At 51.2% G+C, this 23,314-nt stretch overlaps 3 protein-coding genes across 3 annotated transcripts; all 3 read right to left on the bottom strand.

Annotated features, from left to right (window-relative positions):
• Positions 1-2,700: 2,700 nt before the first annotated feature.
• On the bottom strand, positions 2,701-6,927 carry PFICI_00840 (uncharacterized protein; the record flags this gene model as incomplete). Its single annotated transcript, XM_007829421.1, has 3 exons — positions 2,701-6,566; positions 6,625-6,808; positions 6,880-6,927. The coding sequence occupies 3 exons, from the start codon at positions 6,925-6,927 to the stop codon at positions 2,701-2,703; spliced, it is 4,098 nt and encodes a 1,365-aa protein (XP_007827612.1).
• Positions 6,928-9,197: 2,270 nt separating this feature from the next.
• On the bottom strand, positions 9,198-12,741 carry PFICI_00839 (uncharacterized protein; the record flags this gene model as incomplete). The annotated part of the gene is made up of 2 exons (XM_007829420.1): positions 9,198-12,126; positions 12,203-12,741. The coding sequence occupies 2 exons, from the start codon at positions 12,739-12,741 to the stop codon at positions 9,198-9,200; spliced, it is 3,468 nt and encodes a 1,155-aa protein (XP_007827611.1).
• Positions 12,742-17,214: 4,473 nt separating this feature from the next.
• On the bottom strand, positions 17,215-20,784 carry PFICI_00838 (uncharacterized protein; the record flags this gene model as incomplete). Its single annotated transcript, XM_007829419.1, has 1 exon — positions 17,215-20,784. The coding sequence occupies one exon, from the start codon at positions 20,782-20,784 to the stop codon at positions 17,215-17,217; it is 3,570 nt and encodes a 1,189-aa protein (XP_007827610.1).
• Positions 20,785-23,314: the final 2,530 nt, after the last annotated feature.

Below are 23,314 nucleotides of genomic sequence, written 5' to 3'. Positions count from 1 at the left end.
TCTGCTGTATCAATTTGATACTTGCTGGGGCGAATCTATTAACCCTACTTTGATACCCTCCAAAAATGGTGGTGCTAGCTGTTGCGATATTGATTTTTTCAGCATATATCTGCCTTTCCACCCAAATACAACAATTCGGCGTATCGCATGGCAACATTTATAGGCGTTTCGAGGGGGCGGACGCGCTTGGGCTGACTTATTGGGGCATTGGCTTGGAAGCCGCAAAGGAGTTGCAAGCGGATGTACATTTTTGATCTGATCCTCAGCTGGGGATTGCTGTCCCGGATCTATCCTTGCAGAACTGGGCAATGTCATATCCGCGTGCATACACAGGGCGAGAAGAAGAAAAACGACCTGCACGGAATACCCCGCTGGCTTGAGCAGGAGCCAGCATTTGACGAACAGGATTGAATCATAATACAACCGATCCGGCTCTTCATGAAGAAAATAGTAATGGAATGTTTCTTGTCAAATAATCTGAACGGGCTTGGCCATTATCTGCGAATATTATTCGTGTCAAACAACCATGATATACCACGGGGAAACCCAAGACCAGTCCAGAGTCCGATAATTCGACCATGTCAGGACGATGAACCCGGTCATGGCCGTCAAGATAAACCCCCGCAAGAATCCAGAAATCTCTAGCAGCATGACGTGGGATAACTTGCAATGTACGACCCCTGATAGGTTTGTGCGACAGGACAAGATGTAGAGCCGCCAACGCAGGTTACCATGCACGTATAGGTACAATGAGTCCAACATCAGGCCTCTTTCAAACAAGGCTTTGAAGAACTAGAAGATGCAAGATAATTTTGACTAGGACAAGGCTCTGTTTATGTGATTATCCCAGTGATTTGGGCCATGGTGCCAAGACAAAATTTTGTACTTGATGCATTCCCTACGTCGTGGATTTTTGCCTTCACTGCGGAGTTTATATAATGCCAGAAAGGAGGATGTTTTTCATTTCCATGTTTTCCTATAGCTTGTCCTTTGCGGCGCCAAGTTACAGCCTTTCCCCATTAACTCATCACCGTCATGCAGATGAAGCATTGAAGAAATATGGCACCTTGTTCTGCAACCTTGGGGCAGTGTCTCATGTGGTACCTTGAGAGCTACGACAGGCTGCTTTTGGATGAGTTGACGCGATTTTACTTGCCCTTTTCAGACTTCTTGATGCAAAGCTGGCTATTTCTCTACCTGCTGTCCACGGTCAAGTCAAGCCGTGTCTGCATCTGCAAACATCATATAGTGACAACATAATATTCCATGTATTCAAGCAGTCGTGATCATCTCCAAATGATACGGACCGGTTCCAAAGTATTCAAAAGTCTCTCAATCACATGAGCTCTCTCAAGTGTTTCCTACAAGTATGATGAGATCTCTCATCGCGTGGCAGGCGTTGGATATAGCTAGCTGATTAGGAAATCAATTCTCCTTTCGTCCTTTGAACTCTCTTTCTCCCCCTCCTCTAACATCATTTAATAACGGTCTCCGAAATGTATGTCTGCCCCATCTATAGAACTTTTCCTCGGAAACGAGCAAATCTTCAACAGGCTGTACTCCTCGAGGTAATACAATCTGCAACATCCTCTTCTTCTGCGACTATTTCAAGTCACATCCAAAATGTTATAGCTTTCCTGGTTTGGAGTATTTACGCCCCGGTCGTTGAAAAGGACGGTCTTCGGTCCAAGCTAATGTATATCGTACACTAGGAAGGCAAATACCATGTCGGTTCAATCATGAGCTATGGAATTCTTAAGCTAATCACCTCTATCTCTTGTGCATTACCGCCCGCTCAAGAGACCGTAGATTTTACGGTATTTACGGGGCCAGCCCTATTAGCAATATTAATTCTTTGGGACCAAGTCACACTTCTAAGCACCAATTTCTAACATTGACTACAATTGAGCCCACGCTTCTGTGGTGATGAGTGTGGGAACTTGAAGAAAGCAAGCCACCGTTTTTCCGATAGAGACCCCCATTGAACGAACCAGCTTATCCCAGTCTTATATCAACAAACTAGAAGCCCGATTGGAGGGGTGGGCCATAACGCCCAATTCAGTGCCCACCAAGTCGATCAAGCTCGCCTTTTTCCTTACTCATCGCTGGGCACTAGTAGTAAAATTTTTGCACAAGTCATGATTTTTAATAAGAGCGACTCGATCTCAACAGATCACAACAGCCCCGCTGGCTCAATGGTAGAGCATTAGACTTCTACGCATTCGCTTTCAGGAAGATGATGATTTCGTCCCATGAAAGACGCTGCTGAGGGATCTAAAGGTTGCGGGTTCGACCCCCGCGTGGGGTTCAATACCTCCGGTGGACGCCCCAGGTATCTGACTTTCTTCGGTTGGTGCATGGGTCAAATTTTTTATGGCCTCTAAGCAGGCAAAGAAAGGACCTTGAACGCATACATCGATATACATTATTATATACGCTGCCTTGACAGGCTAGGATAATAAGTATTTTTTTAAGGTATTATTTCTTTTTTGCAAAGGTTAGAAGAAGAAGAAAAAAGGTAGAATCCTAGAGAAATTAATATAATGCCAGTCTTTTCGGAATACTTATCTACCTTCTATTCCCTTGAATTCTCCTTTCTCCGGCGGTTTGTAAATTATATAAATTGCAAACATGTTTTTATTGCCTTTTTATTTACATCATTAGGGATCTTCTGGAGACTTTGCAAATCTACCTTGATTTCTACTCCAAGGTCCAATTGCCCTCGGCTCTCCTCGTCTTGTACCAGTCCTGTACATATGGCAGGGTAACATGAGCACCGTACGGGTCCTCGTTCCATTGCGGCTCGGGAGCCGGCAGTCCCGTGTCGTCGAGGCAGCGGGCGCGGAGCTCCTCGAGCGAGCCGCCGCGGTTGTAGATGCTGGGATACTCCTTCTTGTCGGCGCGCAGGCGAACGCGCAGGGCCTCGGTCCCGGACGCGTCGACGGCAAAGGTGGTCGGGTCGACGACGACGCCGTAATTGTCGCGCGCGCCGGCGACCGTCACGAGCTTCTGGTGGACCTCGAGGGCCACGGTCTCGGCGGGCCGGGTGAGGGCGTCGCCTAGACCGCCGCCGCCCCAGGTAATGTGCTCGAGAACGTCGCCCGGCAGGACCTTGACGTGATCACACTTGCTGGGCAGATATTCTGGTCTCGGGTCTTTGCCCTGCGAGTATCGGTACAAGACCTTGCGGCTTCGCTTTCCGGGCTGGCCGCCGTCGATGCCCCACGGGTGGGTGAACCAGCGGTCGTCGTGGAGGGAGAACTCGCCGCGGTTGAGGAAGCGGTAGCGGGTGCGGTGCGCATTGCCGCCGCGGTAAAAGCCGGCGCCGCCCGTGTCGGCCAGGGACTCGTTGGCCTCAATGAGCAAGGGGAAGGCGAGCTCGATGGACTCGGTGGGCACCGACTTGATGGCCGGGAACAGACAATGCATGTCTGGGCCGTCTCCGACGGGCCGGGCAGGGACGCCACCAAAGGCAATCTGATAGAGCTGGAACCAGGTGCCGTCTGGCTTCCACCCCGAGTAGAAAAAGTGCGGGCTATCGCTGAAGCCGGCCGCGGCGCGGTACGCCTTGTTGTGCTGACCCATGAGCGCCTGGATTATGTCCATGACCCGACCAAGCAGATGTGTTCTACAACTCAGGGCGGCCGGGCGGATGGGCTTGAGGATGCTGCCCTCGGGTATGGCGACCTCGATAAAATCGTACAGGCCCTCGTTGACGACACAGTGAGGATCAAAGACGGCCAGCAGGTAATACCCCACAAACATCTTGAACATGGTCGGCGACAGATAAAAGTTGAGCGCCGTGTTACTCTGGGCCGAAGTGCCATCAAAGTCGAAACGGAGCTTGTTGCCGTCAACCTTTGTCATTTTACACTTGACGGCGTATGGGCCGATGCCAGCACCGTCATCGTCGACAAAATCGGTAAAGACGGCCTCCTCATCGCCAAATTGCGTTTCAATCAGCTTGGAGACGGCGAGCTGGTTGCGCCGCAACAGTTCGTCGCAGGCAGCTTCGTACAGCTCGAGGCCGAACCGGTCAATCGTTTCGCAGACACGAGCTCCGGCGGTCTGGCAGGAGGATATCAGGGCCTGGATATCGGATCGGTACCACTCTGGCATTCGAGAGTTGCGACACAGCAGATTCATAATCTCTACATTGTACTTTCCGGCCTTGTACAACTTGACGGGCGGGATCTGTACGCCGTCTTCGTACAGTCCACTCGACGAGATGGACATGCTTCCTGGCACCTTTCCGCCGACGTCGGATAAATGGCCAAAGTTGGCGGACCAGCCTACGAGCTGGTGCTTGTAGAAAATGGGCAACAGAATAATGACATCGTTCAAATGGCTAATGGCACCGTTTGTCGAGTATGGGTCGTTGGTCATGAATATGTCGCCCTCTTCGATGGTGCCGCCCGTCTTGTTCCAGCCCTCCAAGAACTCTCCAATGAAGCTGCCAAACTGGCCGACGAGCATCTGGCCCTTGCCATTCGTCACCACGTTGAACTCATCTTGCTGTTCACGGATACCAGGAGACATGGAACACCGTAGGACTAGTGTGTCCATCTCGATTCGGATTGCCTGGAGTGCCGATCCGATCAGTGTCGGGATCAGTGGCGAGTTTGTCACCTCAGCCTTGGCTTCTTCGGGGGTAAAAGTCTTGGTCTTGGCCACGACCGAGTCGTCGGCTGGGTGGATGAGAATGTTTCCTATCTGGTCAATCTCTCCGTAAAAGCCAGGCAGGATCAGAGTGTTTGAATCCATTTCGGAAATAACGGCTGGCCCGTCGACACGATATCCGGCCTTGTTCAGGGCGGCACGGTTGTAGTACTTGGCTTCAATCTGTTTTCCTTCGACCGTGATCATCTTCTTGTTGACTACAGCAGACTCGGGCGGCGCAACTAGCTTTCCGTCCGACTCGGACTTGATCTCGGCAAAGACTATTGGCGATGATGCGTCCGTGACGGTGGCACCCAGCCGGACTAGCTCAAATTCGAGCTCGTCGAGAGAAAAGCCGAACTGAAGTTCGTGTGTCGTGTTGAATCGTTTCCGCAACAGCTCCGCGAGCTCGTCCTTGCCCTTGCTGAACTCCTCCGGAGTGAACGAGATGGTGATATCCAGCGCCTGTCCCTTGTATCGCAAGTCGGCTTCGTAGGCAACGGATAACTTCTTTTCCGACAATGAACCACCCTCAAGTGCCGTGTTCATCTTTTCCGTGCACTGCCTGCCGAGATTCTCCAAGACTTCTTTCAAGTCTTGATGGGTACACTGCGACAGACTCTTGATAAACGACACAGACTGCGAGTGGCTCAGCTTTGTCGTGGCATCGCCTTGAGCGCAGAGCACACCTGGAGCCTGGGGTACAATGACCGGCCATGCACCCAGCAGCTTGCCCACGGCATTTGCATGGAGCGGGCCGGCACCTCCGAAAGCCACGAGGGCAAAGTCTCGCGGATCAAAGCCCTGTTCGACTGATACTTGTCTCAGAGCACCATACATGGTCTCGTTTACGAGGTTGACGATGCCCTCGGCGGTCTCCTCAGCGCTGATGTTCATCTGGTCGGCGACACTCTTGACTGCTTCCGCCGCGGCAGCGACGTCCAGGTGAAAGTCGCCTCCCAGCAGGGCTTCGGGAAGATAGCCAAGCACCAAGTTGGCGTCTGTGACGGTGGGCTGCTTGCCGCCTTTCTGGTAACAGGCCGGACCGGGCGACGCACCGGCCGACTCGGGCCCTACACGCATACTGGCCGTCAAGTCGACGTACTGGGCAATCGAGCCGCCGCCGGCGCCCACGGTCCGGACGTCGACCGAAGGCGCCCTGACCGTCAACTTGTCCACCACGGTCTCGCGTCTCAAGGCCGCCTTGCCGTCGACAATGAGCGCCACATCTGTCGATGTACCGCCCATGTCTAGAGTGACGAGATTCTTGTAGGGCGTCTGTTTGGAAATGACGTCCACGACGCCCTGCACGCCGCCGGCCGGGCCAGACATGAGCAAGTTGACGGGCAGCTCACCCGCGAGGTCGAGACTGGTCAAGGCGCCGTCGCTCTTGAGGATGCGAATCGTCCTGCTGTCGGGCGAGAGGAGCTTTTCCAGACCCTCCATGTAGCGCTTGACCAGAGGCTTGACCACGGCATTGGCGGCGGCCGTGACGGTGCGCTCGTACTCGCCCGCCTCGGGGAGCACGTCGGCAGAGCAAATGATTTCGACGTGGGGGCCAAACTCGTCGCGGACGATGCGCTCCACGGCCCTCTCGTGCTCATTGTTCACGTACGAGTTGAGTAGACTCACGGTGATGGCCTCGGGCTCTTGCCGCTTTAGATCGGCTAGGTCCCGGCGCAAGGCCGCCTCGTCAAAAGGAATAACGACCTGACCGCTCGGGTCGATGCGTCCAGTGCACTGTACCGTCCGCTCTAGGGGCACCACGGGCTCCGGGGGCACGAAGCTAATCCATCCCCCAAGACCTCCCGGGATCTGGCACCGCCGGTTGGTCAGGACTTCTTTGAAGCCGGCCGTGACTATCAAGCCTGCCTTGACACCTTTGGACTCGAGAATTGCATTGGTGGCTTGAAAAGGGGAGATTAGCCATGCAGTCCCGGTAGAGTGTAAAAGACCAATGCTCACCAACTGTGCTGCCATGGTGGATAAAAGAAAACTCCCCCTCCCAGTCGTACTTTGACTTGAGGAGTTTCCGCACCTTGGTGATGCCGTCTTTGACGCCCACGCTCTGATCCTGTGGCGTCGACGGTGTTTTTGCTCTGACGGTCTCGCCGTTGGGTGTAATGACGCAGACGTCGGTAAATGTGCCCTATATGATATCATGTCAAACATTATATTCTGCTATGCATTGACACATGGTTCTTAGTCGACAATACGTACACCCACGTCTACACCTAGACGATAGTCTCCATTCTTTGTTGAAGCCATGTTCTTCCAAGGCTTATTACCCCAAACTTGCAGTTGTGTATTGGAAACCAGATATAATGGTGACCAGGTATATTTCCACCCACAAGGGAAATGTTTGGGGGCTCCCTCTGGTTTATATGTCCCTTTACTTGCAATCGCCAATCATTGCTCAACTAGATAAGCCATTGCTCGCGGAAAACTCCCCTCCTATCTTTCCCACACCCGGACATCTCATGCCATGGAAATAGGATACGTGAGCAAGTAAAGTGCCGGGGGGCTGCTCAGCTCGTAAGGGCGCCAAACAAGTCTAGGCAACATGAAGCCGATAGGGACAGGACTGACAGGGCAATAGGCACGCCCCCAAAAAGGTCAGAGAGGTACGTGAGGGGAAGAAAACGAGCTTTCATAGGGCGCAAGTGATCATCGGGCATGTTTCCCGACCCTTTTCTGGACATCTGCCCCGTTCTAGGTAAGGACCATGATCAAGTTCAAGAGAAAAAGCCTGGCACATAACAGGCTACTACTACTATCAGCAAAAGGTGCATCGGGAAGCCACCATCCTGGGTTCCTTGGGCGGATTGGCGTTGGCTGGCTTGACCGCCCACGCCCGCGCCCATGGAAACTTCCCTCGGCATATCTGAATGAATTGGTCTGATCTGCAATAGTACGTAGTTGGAGGGTATGGGTAGGGCTATACTTCTCCAATTCCACCAAGGTAGAGTTCTCCACGCCCGGCCGCCGACGGTTTCTTTCCTTGATGAGCATTGGCATGCATTGGAGTGGGGGCGTACACAATGTGAAAGGCGGGGAGGCCCCCGGAGAGAATGTCAAGGCCGTCTCTTAGTTGCATACAATTATTAGCCGTGGCATACTGGTGTGACGTATTGCAATGTGCCAGCTCCAACATCATGATTGGTTTAATGCTTCCTAGAAAGTCATTCAAACGGATCAAACTCCATGCCATTGAGAAAATAGACTACTTGTTTGAGTAACTCAAACCGTCTACAATCAGCCTCCGGCGCCTGCGTCTTGGGCTCTTACAATGTCGCCAAAGAGGATTGGGACCCACCACGTCTCTTTCTTCTATCTAAAAATCAATACAACCCGTCGTACGATGTATAGATAGTATGTCAAATGGCACCATGACGATACAGATATCAGTAGAGATCCAAACATGCCCGACATCCTTTTACCAACGCCGGCCCGTTGGAAGCTCTTCCCGAAGGAGGGAAACACAAAGAGTTCTCCGAACCGCGAGCCGCTGCCGCCATCTGTGAAATTGGTCAATTGTGCGTCTGCCTTATGGCCCTTTGGTAAACCTGACAATAAGAGCCTCGCATGAAACACAAAGAAGGATTGAAGGATTATATTGCGACTCAACAGGATCGATAGGTAGAAATTAATAGATTAATTCAAGACGTCTCGCCTCGAGGAAACATTCCTGGTGAACGTAGATTGAATAAAGACTAGCGCTTAGTCAATATAATAGTGTCTAAGGACTCACCCAACAACCAATTAGCACAAAGCTTAATCTCGATTAGTATAGTGGTCAGTATGCCAGCTTGTCATTGAATCAACAATTCAGTACGCTGGAGACCGGGGTTCAATTCCCCGATCGAGAGCACAATTCTTTTGCAATTTCATTCAGTCTTTGACTGACCTCTGCTTCAAACTACATGCTTGTTGAGGCTTTTTTTTTTCCCCCTTCGCCTTTCTGCCTACTCTATTGCTCAATTACTTCAAGCGATGGTGAAAATACGTTGTGAATTATTATATTTGCTGCTTTTTGCATAGGCAATATATTATGGCCGCATAGCCTCGCATAAATAGTCGAATAATTAATCACATATATTACATTTCAAAAAGAAAAAAATATTCACCGAGTCGCAGGTTTATAGGTAAACTTATTTCATTTATGCAAAAGTCTTGGTGACTAAATTTCGAGTTCTTTTGGAACCGCTTCCTTCCCGTCTTCCTTTATATAATATAATAGTTACAAAGTAGAACTAGGCAACAGACATTAGCAATACAAGCTGGGCGCACCAATTTTTGCCGGCCATTTGAGATAGTATACAACAGAACAGGACAGGGGGGCATCGCCGCCAGCTAATGTGAAAAGAAAAAAGTTATAGAATGCGTATAAAGCAGGGTAATGTCAATGTCAAACGCCGTTGCACCTTTTTTATCCAGTGGGGGACTGCTGCACTAGCATATGTCCCGTTTGTACCCAAACCTTTAAATGCGTTTTAAAAAGAAAATTGAACGGGTCGGGTCGTGCCAAATGCAATGATCTAGGACTGGAGGCTCTTGAAACGCTCCTCAAAGGCCTTGACCTTCTCGGCTTGAAGTTCTCTCTCCAGCTTTCTTGTCTGGCTCATGGCAGCCTCACGCTCTTCTTGCAGCTGGAGGACCTCGATCTGGGCTGCGTTCATGCGACCGACGACCTCCTCCATCTCCGAGTCAGCTTGCGTCAGGGCCTTCTCAAGCTCAGTGACTTTCTCCTTGAGAGAAGCAACTTGGGTCTCTTCGGATACACTCATGGCTGGGCCAGATCGTGTCGTGCTGAGTCGGAACGACTTTGCGGAAGCCCGAGCAAATAGAGGCGACATTGGAGATTTTGGTAGGAACTGGCGTGGAGAACGGGGGTTGCTGCTGAGTCTAGCAAGATAGCCAGTCTGGTTCTCCTTGATGGCGGCAATCTCATCCTCATGGCGAGCAACGCGCTCTTCCGAAGCCGTCTGAGCAGCTACAACCTGCTCTTCCAGCATGTGCAGACGGTCTTGTAGAGCGGCAATACGCTCGGCATTTGCCCTTTGCGCAGCATCTCCGCGAGCAACCGTGTCGGACAAGCGCTGGCGCAGGTTCTGGTTGGTAGCCAATTGCTGACGGACTTGGGTGGAAAGCTCTTCAACGCGTCGAGCTGACTCGGAAAGCTCATCGCCGAGAGCCTTTTCACTCTCCAGGTAGGCACTCTCGCCTGCCTTGAGCATATCGAGCTGCGCCTTGAATGATGCCGCCTCCTGCATAGCGAGATCCCGATCCGAGATGGTCGAAGAGAGGCTTTGTTCAAGCCTTTCAATGGCGAGTTCCGTCTTCTCGTCTTGTGGGGTGGACAGCTCCTTGACGCGTCCCAGGGCTTGAGCGTACGCATCTTGGAGTTCCGCATAAGCGGTCACGAGGGACTCGGACGTTACAGGCGGGCGGATCGAGCCATCGCTGCTACCACTGTGCCGCAAGTAGGCCTCGGGGATGAGGATATCCTTCTCTTGGAGCAGGCTGCGAAGAGACGCAATCTCCATCTCGGCACGGTCAAGGTCCATCTTGAGACCAGCAAGACCCTTTTCAACTTGCCACTTCTGCTCAAGCGCTTCCTCAGACCTGCGGCGCAGCACGTTGATCTCATCACGGAGGTTTGAAACCTCCTTGGCGAAACCCGCTTTTTTCGGTGAACTGTTCAAAAGACGGTCTCGCTCCATCTCCAGAGCTTTGATCTTCTTTTCGTTCTCACGGTTCTGGTGCTCCTGGCGCTCGAGAAGGGCTTTCAAGGCACGGTGAAGTGCATCACGCTGATCCTCGACGTCCTTGAGTCTGTCCGTCAGGTTAAGCGGACTTGGAGCATTCGCGCTTGGGGGACCTGTGATGGAAAGTCGATTGGGTGTAGTGTCGCGAGACTCTGTTGTCCGGACCGACTTGGATCTCGAAAGTCCAAGGCCACCAGGTGATTTCGAGAATTTGCGCGTGGGCGGTGGGCCGGTAATGGAGTTTGATCGAGTAAGCCTGGAAGGCACAGCTGAAAAGCTGTCTTCCTCTGTGATGCTGCCCATCGAGGCAGCCGCTTTGGAACCGGCTTCTTTCAAGGATGTATTTTCCGACTTTAGTGCTTGAAGTTCCTGCTGCATCTTGGTCGCCTCATAGTTCATCTTCTCCAGTTCAGAAGCCTGATTCTCGAGGCCGTCCACACGAGCTCGCAGCTGCGGCACGATCTCGTCGCGCAAGTTGTCACGCTCGTTGGCAGCATTTTCCAGTTCGCCCTTCAATGCGGAAAGTAGATCCTCAAAGTTATCCTTGATCTGTCTCTCATCGGCCAGCTTCCTACGCAGGGACTCGCATGTGTTTTCCAGCTCCTGGATCCGGCCACTGGCGTCCATACTGTTTATCTGAGCTAGGTCGACTTGAGAGGCTCGTTCAGAAAGCTCCTTAATCTGACCGTCTAGTTCCGCCCTCTTGAGTCTCTCATCTTGCACCTTTTGGGTCAGCTCCAACCGAATTTGAGCCTTCTCCTGCTCTGATCTCCTCTGAATCTTTTCAATTTCATCTCTCGACTGTTCATACTCGCTGAATTTGGCCGAACTGTATCCGGAATCGGAGAAGTAGTCACTAGTTCGCTTGTTCGCCGTGGCAGTTGGGTTGTCCCTCTCTGCCTGAAGTCTGTCGACGAGGTCTTCCAAGTCCATCTCGCGCCGGATGGACGCGGCCAACTCGGTCGAGATGGCCTTGAGCTCGTCCTCCATCTCTTCGATCTCGGCAGTTGTTGCTGCTGATATTGGTGGGGGTGTCGCCAAGTACGAGTCAACGTAGTCTCGGGGATTTGCAGAGCCGTTGTAGGACACTAGGGGGGCTTCAAGGAGTGTCGTCTGTCTGAGCGTGGCCGGAGATGCATTTGGCAGCGTGTTTGACCTTGAGAACCCAGTGGATGGTGGAATAGGCGAGAAGCTTTCCTTGTCAGAGGACTCTGGCGTCGTCGGCGATTGACCTCCCCAGCCAAAGAAGGAACCAAGCTTGGATGCCGAACCTGGCGATTTGGGCAAAGGCTTGTTGGTATCTGGGGTCTTGAGGTCGTTTGGACTTGATATCGAGGTAGACCTGGTATCAGTGTCGACCTGTGCAAGGGCGAGTTGTGGTGGTGTTTTCCGTGAGTGAGGCATTGACATATTAGAGTTATTGGAACTAGTGTTATAGGAGGAGTCGGTATTATATCCGTCGAGCACACTCAGAGGATCTTCTTCATCCGTATTGGGTTCGGCCACAGATCCGTCACGCGAGGACTGACCGCTGGGCTGCAACAGCCCAGCTGTGAGATCTGTTTGAGGAGCTGCAGGGTTGGGGTGGTCTGCCAAGCTGGGATGTTTGACCTCCTCCCCCGCTATGACAGACGGCTCGGGCGACATTGACCGAGACGGGGATGAAGAACGGACTGGACTCTCAATTTTGTGAGAGTTCCTGGGGCAAATTAAGTTGGCATTTGTTTGGAAACACTGGGGCAATGGAATTGCAAAGCAATGAGACATTGACTTACCTTACGTCGTCCTTTGGCTTTGGTATGGACGCCACCTTGGCTCTTGGGAATGATAGGCCAGCAACGGTTTCTATTATTGACGCCTGTTCAAACCCATAGACGGTAGGGCTGTCCAGAGAGAAGGAGCGCGAGGTACGCTGCTCTAAGCGCGCCTTGTCCCGGACAATGGAGAGGTAGGCCCCAGACGAGAACCGGGTAGCGATGGGTGAGGCCGAGATGGACAGCGGCTTGCGTCGAATCAGATGGCCAGCAGACGGCGGGCGCGCGATGTCGCTGTTGATGGTGAGCTTCCTCGGGTTCCTGGACGACGACGACGGCGATGACGGCAGCTGGGCGGCAGCAGGCACGGAGGTATCTGGTAGTTGAGAAGGGAGAAGTTGAGGGGAGGAAACATCAGATGAAGCATTGGGAGTCTCAGATACAGATGTGACAGAGGGAGGAGAGGAGGGGTGGTGGTAGTAGTCGTCGAACCCGTCCTCGTCGAGCTCATGGTGCTGCTGCTGCCGCTGCCGCTGCTGCTCTTGATATTGGTACTCCATGTCGACTGATCAGACCGTCCAGACAGATGACTGGATTGATTACCTACTCCTAGCCCTTGTCTACTAGCGGACCAAGCAATAGTCGAACGAAAAGGGAATGTGGAGGGCAGATGATCAATTGCCTTCGCTAAGGGCAAAGATACATTGGCTCTTTCTCCAGACTCTACTTGGAGGAAAGGGGAAAGGAATGAGCGTGTCTTGGAAAGTAGATAGCGAAAAGACGACGGGATGAGCAGCGAGCGCAACCGCCGCAGCGAGGACAGAGCACACGCAGAGAGTGAGAGAGAGACCAGACCAGTCGGGAGAATCTATCTCAATGCAGGACTGGTTCAATCTGCCGGGCATTTGGCCCCTTAGCCGGGGGGGCCTTAGGGGGGCGAGGCCGGGGCTACGATTGGACAACAAAGCATTGAAATGGGCCCGAGTTGCCAGCAAATCCAGTCCGCCATTTGGGCAGCCCACTGATAGACCCCTGGACTATGTGCCTCTGGGCGCTGGTCTTTTGCTCCTCCAGGACTCGCCTGGGTGCTCAATTGGGGAAGCCACTGGACAGCTGGAGGGGGGTCAAGGTAGGAGCGGCTCCCACTGGGGACTCCGCAGCGCGGCTCAGGTGGGGAGACCTGGTTGGTGATTGTCCATTGATGTGACAAAGATGAGATGAGATGCAAGCATATTTGCCAGTTCGCGCGAGGCGTCTCTGAAAGACTCCCAACCTATCAGGAACCGCCCAGGAATGGGTTAATTGGCATCTCTAGCGCTATGAACGGCGACAGAAAACGCTGCAGGTGCAAATGCTGCTCTTTGGCGGCTGCTTGTTCCGTTCCCCCCCTGCATGACAGGCAAAAAGGAAAGACAAAAAAAAATCATTTCAAGGTGGGCGTTGATGAACGAGGCTCTTGAGTGGTTCGTTTGGTCGTAGCGCTGCAACGGCGCAGGCTTCGTTAGGAAAGCCGCAATTTCACTTATCGGTGCACTCCCTGCATTGGGACGCCCTGTTCGTCCGATGAACCCCCCTGAGATTTTGGCGCAACCCATACAGGGGGGAACGAGTGAACAACCGCCGCCCGGGATCGTGCATAGCTCGCGGGCCCAAGGCTGGCCTCTGCTGCAAGGCACACGGGGGGAAGCATGGACTGGCGGGGCTCGAGCACAGGGGGGGTTGTTCTGCTCCATGGGCGTCTGCACTCTTGACAGCTTTGGGCAAAGATCACCATATCGTCTGATGGAGAGGATTTTGGTCTGAAGTTGGATTGATTATGATCTGTTTCTCCAGGTTGTGATGTGATGCAGGATTCGGCACATGTGAGATAGCTGGAAGGTAGTGTAGTCTATGGTGTGCACTAAGATCTGGCCCGTCAAGTCTTTGCGCTGGGGAAGAAAGTGAATGGTTAGCCATCTGGCCACTGCAGAGGATCTGATTGATCTGACCGTCTGATGACGGCATAATCTGGTGAAAGGATGTGTGTAAGCTCTCCTTCACGCCTTGCAATCCTCTAGGAATGCCTTCCAATGTCCAGCGTCATAGGCTGGCTACTGTGTATCAAAGGGTCCCTCCATTCTTACTTGCCCCAAGGCTTGCAGGACGGGCTCGCGCAATCCTAAATCTACTACCTTGTAAAAAAACAAAAAAACAAAAAAAAAAAAAAAAAACAATGATTGGACAACGTCAAAGCCATGAGGTCCAGCACGGCACAGTACGTACAGAGTAGCACTGGCAAGAGAGAGACGCATCAAGATCCAATCCAATCGAAGAGGCGCAGCAGGTGATTAGACCCCTGTTCTAATCAATCTAGGTTATGAACTGGAAATAAGAATTACCTTTGGAGCGTCGTCGCATCGAATGGGGGAATCTCCCAGGTTCTCAGCCTCTCTAACCCAGTGCTACATAGTACAGAGACGACAAGGCGCCCGCCCGCCCGCTGTAGAGAAGAAGCATGATGAATGGTCAATGGGGGTCAAATTTGAGACCAGGAATTTCCCTTAGATCTAGGCCACATGTGCGCGCGCGGTAACGCTAGACTCAAAACCGACTAAACTTTTTGTGGCCCGTCGGAGATCATTATGAGAATTCGGGGTCCTTTGGAGCACAAAGTTGCCCTGATAGTTGCGACCTGCGTGGACGATCTGCGCGGAAAGCTGGTACAGATGAGATTGGAGAGCAACTAATGTTGTGTGCTTTTGTTTCTTCTTCTTGTTGCGGTGCGGTGCGGTGCGGTATTAACTTGATGGTTTTGTAATCATCATATACATACTGTGTAGTCGTGATGCCACACGCAAGGGATGGATTTGATCGACTTGAATCTCTGTTCTTGGAATGAATACCGAAACGTCCAAGCAAGGGGGTCAGCCGGGCATTGTCCGCGGAGTCTAGAATCTCAAACTTACTGGCTTTTAGGATCGCTACCAGCTCTGAGCTTTGCTTGGGAACAGTAAACTCAAGCCAGCACCAATTGGGACACCAAAAATAAACCTCTCTCCAATTTCCCTTGATTGAACGATCCATTGGACGACTTGTCGAGATATGAGAAATGACACAGCCGCCCTTATCTGCTAATCAAAGGCGCGCATCTTGACCGGAAGCTATCCTCTCCGTAAGAGTGGCGTCCTTTTCAAGAGCTTCTTTTATTTTAGTCTGCTTGCTGGATTTGAAGCGCTTACAGGACATCATCTTGCCAACGTCATGTGCACTTCTTTTTTTAGTCTTTAGTAGATCATGTAAGTGTGTAAATGGGCGCACGCCGCCGTCGGAATCGAATACGTAATGAAGAAAACACCAGCTTCATGCTCATTCTTTGCTTTTTTCTTCTGCTTACCCGCTGTCGGAACTTGTCTCTTTGGGTCCCGATGCACCAATGGAAAATAATCAGGAAGCGCGGACGGGACCCAAAACCTGAGACAATTGATGCATCCATACACGTGGGAACGCTGAACCAAAATCTGGTATAAACAGTCTAGCGCCAGGTACGCTTGCAACGCTATTAGCCAGTCGGGAACTTTGAATGAGGGGTTGGCAACTCGCTTAGGTACTGGTAGGGTCCAAGCACGAAACGTCTCTTTCTTTTCTCCTGCAAACTTCTGGAATTCTTGAAACGCTTTTCGGGCAGGGTGGTGTCTCTGGGCTGGTAAAGAAATCTGCCGTCACATCCGATTGGCAAGACGTTTCAAAGACATCATCTGAGAAGAGATGATGAAGAGACAGAGAAAGAAAGAGAGAATGCGCGTGTGTGTGTGTGTGCGTCTGTGGCACGTTCATCCCCGTCCTCACGCCATAGAGTTTGACGTTTTATGGCACGATACAGGCACTGGGATTCTTCAAATTTTGTTTCAACAATCAATAGAGCACATACCCTCAGCCATGAGATCCAGCCGCGTTGTGAGACGCAGAAAGGTAAGAAAAATGCCCACACGTAGAACATAATCCACCAAGGCGGCCTCGCTGGGCATGTTTGAGGTGCATCTGTGTAACAATGACCATGGCGGCGATCACAAGCTTGGCTTAATCCAGACTTGATCTGGCAAGTAAATTCTCAAGTTTGACGAGACTCGATTTGAAAAATAGGCCAGCGTCCACAAGAACTACTATATCAATACAACCAACAAGGTTCTGGAAAGCTATCGACGTTAGTAGGATCACAATTCCTTCCCATGATGTCGTGACAAACCGTTAGATATTCGATAGACTTGAGGGCTAGTCCAAAATTCCTTGGCATCATTGTCAAATTGTGGCTTCACATATGTCTCATCCGCGCCACTTTGTCTTTGCCAGACGGGTGCAAAATGCATTGGCGTGTTTAATTCGCTAATCTTTCCTCTAGCTCTTTGGGTGAGTCAGTAATAACAAGTTTGCAGTAATGCAATCAAACATTGTCATCGTAAAAGCCGTCAACTGCTCATGAAAAATCCTCCCAGCATAACAAAAGCTCCACTGCCATCTGAATCTGGGTCATCAAAAGTAGGAGCAACATCCCGAAACTGTAGATCTGACTTTTATATAATCAATTTGAAAAATGCCTCACACAAGCCGCGTATGAGCTCCTCAGACATGTCAGCGAGCTGGCTTTTGTGCCAAGTTGGTGGCAAAGCCCGCCTGCATAGCGACAGAGCACTTTTACAGATACCAGGCCAATCAGAAATAGCATCGCCTGGCTGACAAAATACACCATGGCTAAAGCGTCAATGAATACCATTGTAAAGAAAGTACAGTGGCAGCTCCAGGTCACGCTTCCCATCTCGTGGGCGACTGGTCCCAAATCCTCGTTTAGTAAATACATCAATTACGACACATTCTTGTGTCTAGTGTACATTCTAGTAATGGCGGTAATGTCTATGACCTCTCCATCTAGTCAACCTTGGTCATATGCTCATGTGCTTCATCTGCCCGTCATCCTCGAGCTCGTTCGTATATGTAAACGCCGTAAAAACAAATTCCCCATATTAGTGATGACTGTGATTGAGTGCTAGAATTGTGTGTCCTCATTTGGTGCCTCCGATCAGCCTCGAGGCAAATGTGACTGCTGGCATGAAGAACACTGGACTTGCGCTCCTGCGCCTGTCGCCTTCATGGCTAGTGCCGCTGTCCTCTTCCTCTTGCTTGGCATCATTGTCCTTGGCCTCGACAAGCAACAAATCTTGAAGCATGCCGGAACTAGCGGATCTCTTCACATTTGTCTGGTCTGGATCGGGCTCGAAAAGGACTGCACCCTTTCCGTGCGCCGTCGCAGGTCTGATGGCGAAGCCCATCTCCATGCCTGAAGAAGCCGACTGCCCTCTCGTGCCGTGCTGATGCATATTACTCCACAAAGACGTCGCCGTCATCGGCGAGCCTCGTATCCCCTTGATCATTGGTATCATCAACGCCCTGCGTAACCCCACCTCGATTAGCCTGGGTTCACCAACACGAATTCCCAGGAACCCAGCGCTGCCAAACGATCTGCGACGGGTCCGGGAGGGTGGCGGTGAACGTACCAGACTCGTGGCAAGTGATCGTGGTATCACTGATTTGTTGTTAGTCCTACTCCTGGAATCCTCGGGCTCGCTCTCGACAGCATTGTCCAGATTATTATAAAAGGCAGGCTGTGATGTCTCGCTATACGGGGAAGCAGTAGACCATGGTGAAGAAAAATCAAAATCTTGACGTGTTTGCGCGAATCCCTCAGATGGTGTACGAACCTCTGCATAAGCCGTCTTGGTTGGAGTTTGGGTGTCATCGTTCAGAGTAATCTCTACATCAGCTGTTGCTTGCTGTGGCGTCTCAGATGATTGATTTCTTTCATTATCCTCGATGACATTATCAGAGTAGTCCTCGTGGCGGACTGGTGGTGGTGGCAATTGCGAAGAAGCCTTTTCAGAACGATTCTTTTGGCTAGAAGTTGTTGCTGCAAAAGATGCGAGTTTCTCAGGCAATTGTGGAGTGACCGGTGACGCATCTGTGCCCTCTGCAGATAATGCCGTTTTATTGTCTTGTTTGCTGACCTCACTCTCTTGCTGCTGGTTGTCGGGCATCTGATGAGCTTGTCCGTCATTGGACGTGCTTGTCTCCATGTCGATGATATGTGCATTGCCTTCTAAAGTATCCCTGACTTCAGATACACTCTCGTCACTCAAATGATTCTGTTGCTGGAGAGGAGATGGCATATGCTTATGCTTCGTCAAACTGGAGCGTCTCAACGGTGAGATCAACTCCAAGGAAATGATGGGGTTTGAGAGTTTGGCATGAGATCCTGCTTCAACCGTCTCGTTCAAGGTGTGAAGATCGCGATTACTGTCTGGAGTACCAGGAGATAGCATCATGTCCAATTCCGAGCCTGAGCCGGCTGCATGAAACTGGGGTGTGAACATGGACAAGCTGCTCGCAGCCGAATGAAGACCTCCAGAGACCAGACTCGGTGTTGACGGTGCAATCGAGAGATCATCTGCTTCGCTGTGCCTAGCCTGATCTGACATGCCTGTAGAAGACATCCGTCTGGTATCAGACTCTGCAAAATCCCGAACCAGGACTTGAGTTTGCAAGTCCTGACCCGATTGTGGTCTGTCGGTGCCTGATATAGCAGCGCCATTCGGAGGAGCTGCGACTTTGATGTCCTTGTTTCCGTTGATGTCATGTTCCTGGGTCCCATGTTGACCCTCTGTACTTTGGTTCAATCCAAGGGCATCCACCGGTTTATCCTCGCGAACCGAATACGCTGGAGCTCGCTTATCGATGAAACCATATGAACTTGTAGGGGAAATCAAAGGGAAGGCTCGGACACCATCCCTGTAGTAGGCAAAAGACCTTGGCTTGGGTCTCTCGGGAGAAATGTTGGCCAGTGCTGTGCCGGGGGATTGAGGCAAGAGACTGCCCGCTGAGCCAGGAGGCGTGGCATAACCATCGGCTGGGCTTCGAGCCCTTGTCATGGGATCAGGGCAGGGTGTTCCAGGAAGAGGTATTTTGATGGCTTCAAACTCAGCCTGGCCAAAGACGTCTACTTTACTGGGAAGATCTTTGATTGCGGCCGGTTCGCTCTCGTCCAAGTTATCGAGTGAACATGTGTCCTTGCAGATCATGTCAATATCCTGGAGAACGCGGCGCCGGAGTTTGTCCACAACTTTTGTCTTGTTCTTGGAAGGTATACTCCAGCCGCCGGTGTCAGTGGTCACATCGCGTGGAGCGATAAGAGTCTTGTCGAGGATGTAATGGCCGCGTTTGGCTGCCGTCATGCGAACAGTGGCGGCATTTCCGCGAAGAACATCTGCGACGCCAGCCTGCACCCTGTCTAGAATGGCTTGGATACTTCGCCGCGAGTACGAGTCGGCTGGGCCCAAAGTGAAGACTAGTGGTTCGTCAATGTTCCAGCCTCGGCCACTGAGCTCGACGATACGGAACTCAAAATCGTTTGTTGCACTAATCGTGCGATCAGCGATGTCTCGCGAGGCCTGCAACGCTTTTTCAAGATTGCTCATGAGCTCAGTCACGTTCTTGGTATTGACGTCGGTGATGAGAACCAATTTGCTCGCCATGACTTTCTCCAGATGGTCAAACTGTGGCCCGAGATTGTTGATGATACGAAGGCTGAGCTTGGTGGCATCTTCCTCGTAGTGTGGACAATGTGCTGCAATGAACCCACAGCTCTGGCGATGTCGCTCCTCCACGGATCTCCGTCTGTGACCAAGTGTCCCCTCCACGGCATACGATGCGTTTGCAAACAAAGCCTCGGCTATTGCCAGGTTCAATGGTGACGTCTGCTCACTCTCTACCTCGAGGGTCTGGCTCCATTCCGGTGGTCTGCGGCGTTGGCACCTGCTCGTTATCGAAAGCTCAAGTTTGAAGCCGGGCAGTGCTTCGAATGTCTGTGTCTTTTCCAAGAAGCGAGATCGAGGGATGCAGTTCATGGGTTGTACGCCGCCCACTCTATAGGGCGCCGTTTCCGGGCCTTCCGGGATTTCGTCACGGAACGGACCATCCCTCCAGACAAATTCAGGATCATGCCTCCTTAAAAAGAGACCTATTAAGCGGTGAGATGAGAGCACAACTTCCTTGACAGAATTTGCCGTCATGACATCTTTCTGATACGAGGAGTATTTCCGCGTCGCCCAGACAGATCCCTTCTGGCTTATCTCAAAGGTCATTTCAAACCTCTTTGGCTTTTCCTTGCCATCACCCTTGGTCGTCGCCGTTGCAACGGGGTCTTTGCGCGTGATGAGTTCAAAGGCGCCATGATCTATTCTCCTCAAGAGGCCTCTCAATAGACGTTCACTTGGCTTGAAGTCTGGAGAGCTATTGTAGCATCTTTTACAGGAGAATTCGAGTGGCTCGTCAAAGTCCAGTGACAATTGAACAGAGATGCCCGCCTTGTGTTCGGGCTGCTCCTCCGGACAGTCAAAGTCGCTAGCAATTGACCAGGCCCGCTCCGAGTCGGTGGCGGTGGACTCTGCGGTGCTGGGACGGGGCGAGAGATGATGCCCACTTGCCGTGCGCTTCAGACCCGCAACATCTCTGACAAAGGTTTTAAACTTGCCGGGGAAGATGGTAGTCTTCCCGCTTTTCGGCGTTGTCTTCCATGCCATCTCTGCTGAGATGGATTACTGACTCCCATGCAAAAGGCACGTGTACACTGAGCGAGTGAGTGGATGGAGCACTTGGTCAGTTCTTGATGGGGAAAGTCCAAGCTTCTTTGACTATGCAAATAGGTCGTGAAGGAGCCGAAATAGAGGTCGAGGTTGTTTAGACCAGGGTTGTTTTGATTTTGTTGACTAAGATCAGGTGAGTAGGCACTCGAAAGACTGATAATGGCATGACCTAGGCGGGCAGCTGGCCTCGGACATTTGTGCAAAACTTACTTTGGTAGGCTGGGCGTTCACGATAGCACTCGCAACGGTCGGGTTGAGATCCACGAGGTTGGGTGAGTTGGCGCTGATGCTAGCTAGCCAGCGCAGCTTGTTTACCCTGGGTGGCAACTTGACTTTGAGCTCCGCAAGTTGCTGGCTCCAGTTGCGGTGAGTATAAGAATGGAAGAGGGAGAGACGCGTTTTGCTGTTGCGGAGTGAGAATGAAAGCTCGGCCAATGGCGGATGGACACACCAATCGGGAAGGTTGGTAATTGCCAAAACATACATGATAATACGTGGACCTTTTTCCTTTGAGAATCTGGGGCCATTCACTCCTTTGCGTTTGTCCAGCGTGTGAGTTCAAGGGCAGGAAACACAAACAGTTGTCTTTCTTCCTGCCCACAAGTTCAATTCACAGAAGACGCGGGATAAAGAACAGGCATACGAAAAAGAAGAGAAGAAAAAAAAAGTTGGCAAGAGAGCAGCAGGGTTAGGTAGGTGAAACTCGCCAAATAGTTGGTTAGATAGTGGTCACAGCACAGTTCCTAAGCGCCATCAATTAAACAATTTGTTCGGCCTCTGCCTACCTACCTACACAGTACCTGCCTCGTGCTGGGATGCGCGCTCTCTCTCTTTCTTTTGCGTCAGGATTTCCGCGTGCTAACAAAAACAAAAGCTCCGAGACGAGAGAGTCTTCTGACGACAGCAGACCGTGGCCAGTCAGTCGCCTGATTTGCGTGTTCCTGATGTACAAGAGGCGCAAAAAACTGGTTTCGGGCTCGGGGAGGTGGAGGGGGTCAAGGGCTTCCTATTCGCGGCTGGGTGGATTAGTTGGGCCCTGGTCACTTTGGCCGGGTGTTATGGAGTACATATCAAAATGCCGTATTATAGGGCCATGAGGTAGGTACCCAAGGTTCCTGCATGGTGCAGTTAGGTAGCCCCTCTGTGGAGTAAAAGCAGCACCCGAACGGCTGGATTAGCCGAGAGTCATAAGCCCTACTATGTACATACTGCGCTTGTTATGTAGTAGATATGTAAAATGATGTAGTACATAGCAGATGATGATATAACCTTTTGGAATATTGCTAAACTCATTCTCGAATCAATTGGTTACAAAGTAATTAACCTAGACAGCTATCAAGACGCTAGAATGTTCGACGATGAAAAAGCAACTCGTACCCAAGACGCGGATCGACAGGAACAGCGACAGCCCGATTCGGCCCCGAGACATTGTCTCATAATCCAAGACTTTCGATTTTCCTTCTTGTTCCAAACAAAGATCCTATAGCTTGAGCTCCCTAGTATATCACGAGGTCTTTTTTCAACACTTCACTTACAATGTTTGTCTTTTATAATATCAATCGAGCTCGCGGCGACCAGTCGGTGATTTGTCGGCCTCAATTTTAGCATGCGGGTACATTCGTAACCACCCTTAAAATATGTGACTAATATCAGTATGAATAACAACAATTTTCAACACATACGACCATAGCTCTTAGAAAACTCGGCATCCCGTCCGCTCTGCCCTAGATAAACTGAGAAGCGCCGGATTAGTACTCAGATCGGTGACGGCTGGGGAATCCCCGGTGTTGTATGTTTTTTGCCGTTCCTGACGTCTGTCACTTGCTCCTCTTTTTTCCCCATCCCATCTGGGCAAATAATGATCAGCGTATATTTGCGCCAGCCAAAGTCCAGTGAATCTGATATCAACGTCGTGGATTTCATTGTGGCTGCAGTCTTTTGCCCCCGAGACAGACGATCTTTGATTTATAGAGCCATGGCGTTGTGAGGACTGGGCAAATTCGAGAGACTTGCTCGGTTTTTTCTTGCGCCGCTCTGTCTCTGGCTGCGTTGAAGGTGAAATTGTCGAAGTGGAATCCAAGAATGGCTCAAGGCTTTATGAAAATTGGTGACAGGATTGGGCAAAACAGTAATAGCGATCACCAACCACTTGCTGCCCAGAGCCTCCGACGAAGAGATGATGAGATTCCCCGAAGCAATAAGATTCGTTCTTTCGGTGATCTTGCCTTGATTCTGCAATTGACCGTGATTGGGACAAAATTGGGATGCTACTTTTGGAAAGGATTCTTGATATACCGTAATATGTGTAATTAATTGGCACTTGGAAAGGCTCTCGGTGAGCGTCGAGATACCATTGCTTTTTAACATCATTACCTACTTACACAAAGTTCTCATATCGCGGCCAGACACGCCCCACCGTTTATCTTAGGGATTCTGTTCCTCGACTTTGCCTTTGACCCGCGGACGA

The sequence above is a fragment of the Pestalotiopsis fici genome (genome assembly GCF_000516985.1).
Source record: "Pestalotiopsis fici W106-1 unplaced genomic scaffold PFICI_Scf_1, whole genome shotgun sequence".
Taxonomy (NCBI): domain Eukaryota; kingdom Fungi; phylum Ascomycota; class Sordariomycetes; order Amphisphaeriales; family Sporocadaceae; genus Pestalotiopsis; species Pestalotiopsis fici.
The sequence above is the reverse complement of the archived record's forward strand: the minus strand, read 5'-3'. Positions and strand labels throughout refer to the sequence as shown.